General features: G+C 39.3%; 1 protein-coding gene across 1 annotated transcript in view; it reads right to left on the reverse strand.

Moving 5' to 3' along the window:
• Positions 1-307: 307 nt before the first annotated feature.
• Positions 308-3155, reverse strand: part of LOC106871785 (zinc finger protein 208) — an 11872-nt gene continuing 9024 nt past the window's right edge. The window contains exons 4-5 of the mRNA XM_052977749.1: positions 1958-1974; positions 308-1714 (exon numbers count right to left, since the gene is read on the reverse strand). Of these exons, the coding sequence (XP_052833709.1) occupies positions 368-1714; positions 1958-1974 (1364 nt within the window). The 3' untranslated portion in view covers positions 308-367. The remainder of the gene's footprint in view (positions 1715-1957; positions 1975-3155) is intronic.

Raw genomic sequence — 3155 nt, forward strand, 5'->3', positions numbered from 1 at the left:
CTCTGTCTTTCTTTCCCTCTTCCTCTCTCAATCTTATTTCTCATTGTCTCTGCTTTTCTCTCTCTCTCTCTCATCTTTCTCATTCCCCATCTCTTTCTCTCTGTCATTCTGTTAGTTTTCTTTCCTATATTTCTCTCTCTCTCTCTCGGTGTGGCTCAGCTGACATGGAAGAAAGAGGCCTCAATGTGGTCACTCTACATGATAAAACAGACAGCCAAAATCTCAACTCATCTCTTTAATGTTTTATCCACATCCGTTTGCACAGCAATTTCAGGCGTGGGGTAAAAAAAAGAGACAAACAAAACCATTTTGTTAAGAAATATGGAATACTTTATTTTGCACAACCTGACGTTTGACACCGACATAGTTATTTATCTGTATGAATACTTGTGTGTGTAGTTAAGTGATGTCTTTGAGAGAATGATTTACCACAGATGTCACAGTGATATGGTTTCTCACCTGTATGAATTCGTTCATGAGAAGTCAATTCAACCTTCTGACAGAATGATTTGCCACACACAGAACACCAGTAGAGCTTTTCTCCCGTATGCCTGCGCTTATGGACAATCAAATTATTCTTTTGAGAGAATGACTTACCACAGATATCACAACAATATGGTTTCTCTCCTGTATGAATGCGTTGGTGACTAATTAAGTTATTTTTGCGAGAGAATGATTTATCACAGATGTCACAGTGATATGGTTTCTCGCCTGTATGGCTTCGTTTGTGGGTAGTTAAGTTATGGATTTGAGAAAAGGACTTCCCACAGATGTCACAGTCATATGGTTTCTCTCCTGTGTGAGTACGTCTGTGTATAGTTAGGACACCAATGTCAGAGAATGACTTACCACATGAATCGCACTGATATGGTTTTTCTCCAGTGTGAATACGTTCATGTCTTGTTAAGGTATTTCCACAGGAAAATGATTTACCACAGATTTCACAGTGATACGGCTTTTCTCCAGTATGAATGAGAATGTGTTTAGTCAAGTTGCTCGTTCCAGAAATCGATTTTCCACACACAGAACACTGGTACAACTTTTTCCCCGTGTGCATGCGTTTGTGCACAATTAAAGTGCTTCTTTGAGAGAATGATTTACCACAGATATCACAACAATATGGTTTCTCTCCTGTATGAATGCGTTGGTGATTAATTAAGTCACATTTGTGAGAGAATGATTTACCACAGATATCACAGTGATATGGTTTCTCTCCTGTATGAACATGGCTGTGTGAAGTGAGGTTACTCTTTTGAGAGAAGGATTTACCGCAGACATCACAGCGGAATGGTTTTTCTTCTGTGTGGATACGCTGGTGGTTAATAAGGTGACCTTTCTGATAGAACGACTTATCGCAAATATCGCAGTGGTACAGGTTTTCTCCACTGTGAATTCGTTGGTGAGTTGCTAAGTTAGCTTTGCGAGAGAATGAGTTACCACAAACACTACAGTGGTGTGGCTTCTTTCCAGCATGAACGCTGTTGTGTGCAGTGAGTTTACATTTTTGCGAAAATATCTTCTTACAGATATCACACTGGTAGATATCACCAGTTTCTTTCATCATAGCATCAGGAGAATCAACTTCATGGAAATCTGTTTGAAATTCATCCTTGTTTTCACACAATTCATTTTCCATAATTATTCCAGTCTCACCAAAATATACAGATGTTTCTCTTTTGCTTTTGTAGTTGATTCCAAACAAATACTTATCAATTCACTGTTAAATTTCCATTGACTGTGGTTTTTGTCCAATAAGTACATCCGTTAGAAATTCTTCAGTAATTTGTGATCCATACTGAATTAACAAGCAAAAATCACACTGGACAATGATTTTGATTGATTTGAGTGATTGACAAGAATGTTCCGGTTTATCTCAGTTCAGAAGAAATAGTTTAAGAGTGATTGTATCAGTTTTGTAGCAAAACGATTATTTCTGATGTAAAGAATTCTTTGATACCAATATCATTAAATAATCTGAAATAATAAACAAAAATATAAGATATAGAAGATACATAACACACACACACACACACAAATGTGCATGCATTATACTGAATACCAAATCTACTCACACGGCTTTGGTTGGCCTTGGGCTATAATAAAGTTATTAACCCAAGGTCAATCACAGTGAGACTGAACCCAGAACCATGTGGTTGCCAAGCATACATCTTAACCACATAGCTATACTTATGCATATATATATACATACACACACACACACACACATATATATATATATATATATATATATATACATATAGGCATCTTAGTCAACTGTCTTCTACTATTGCCTGGGGCTGACCAGAGCCTTGTGAGTGGATTTGGTAGACAGAAACTGAAAGAAGTCCATCATCATCATTTAACGTCCATTTTCCATGCTGGTATGCTTTGGACGTTTCCACTGGGGTCTGGGAAGCCAGTAGGCTGCACCAGGCCCCAATCTGATCTGGCAGTGTTTCTACAGCTGGATGCCCTTCCTAATGCCAACTACTGCAAGAGTGTAGTGGGTGCTTTTTATGTGCCACCGGCACAGGGGCCAGAGGAGCTGGCATCGACCATGATCGGATGGTGCCTTTTATGTACCACCGGCATGGGGATCACAACTACATTTGATTCGATTTGATCCTTGTTTGTCTCCCCACCATCACTTGACAACTGATGTTAGTGTGTTTACATCTCTGTAACTTAGTGGCTTGGCAAAAGAGACTGATAAAATAAGTTCTAGGCGTAAAAATAATAAGTCCTGGGTCGATATGTTTGACTAAAAGTGGTGTTCCAGCATGGCTGCAGTCAAAAGACTGAAACAAGTAAAAGAATATATATATAAATATATTATAGGCGTAGGAGTGGCTGTGTGGTAAGTAGCTTGCTTACCAACCACATGGTTCCAGGTTCAGTCCCACTGCGTGGCACCTTGGACAAGTGTCTTCTACTATAGCCTTGGGCCGACCAAAGCCTTGTAAGTGGATTTGGTAGACGGAAACTGAAAGAAGCCCGTCGTATATGCGTGTATATATATATATATGTGTGTGTGTGTGTATGTTTGTATGTGTGTCCCCCCCAACATCGCTTGACAACCGATGCTGGTGTGTTTATGTCCCCGTAACTTAGCGGTTCGGCAAAATAGATCGATAGAATAAGTACTAGGCTTCTAA

This window comes from Octopus bimaculoides, chromosome 28, assembly GCF_001194135.2.
Source record: "Octopus bimaculoides isolate UCB-OBI-ISO-001 chromosome 28, ASM119413v2, whole genome shotgun sequence".
NCBI classification, from domain to species: domain Eukaryota; kingdom Metazoa; phylum Mollusca; class Cephalopoda; order Octopoda; family Octopodidae; genus Octopus; species Octopus bimaculoides.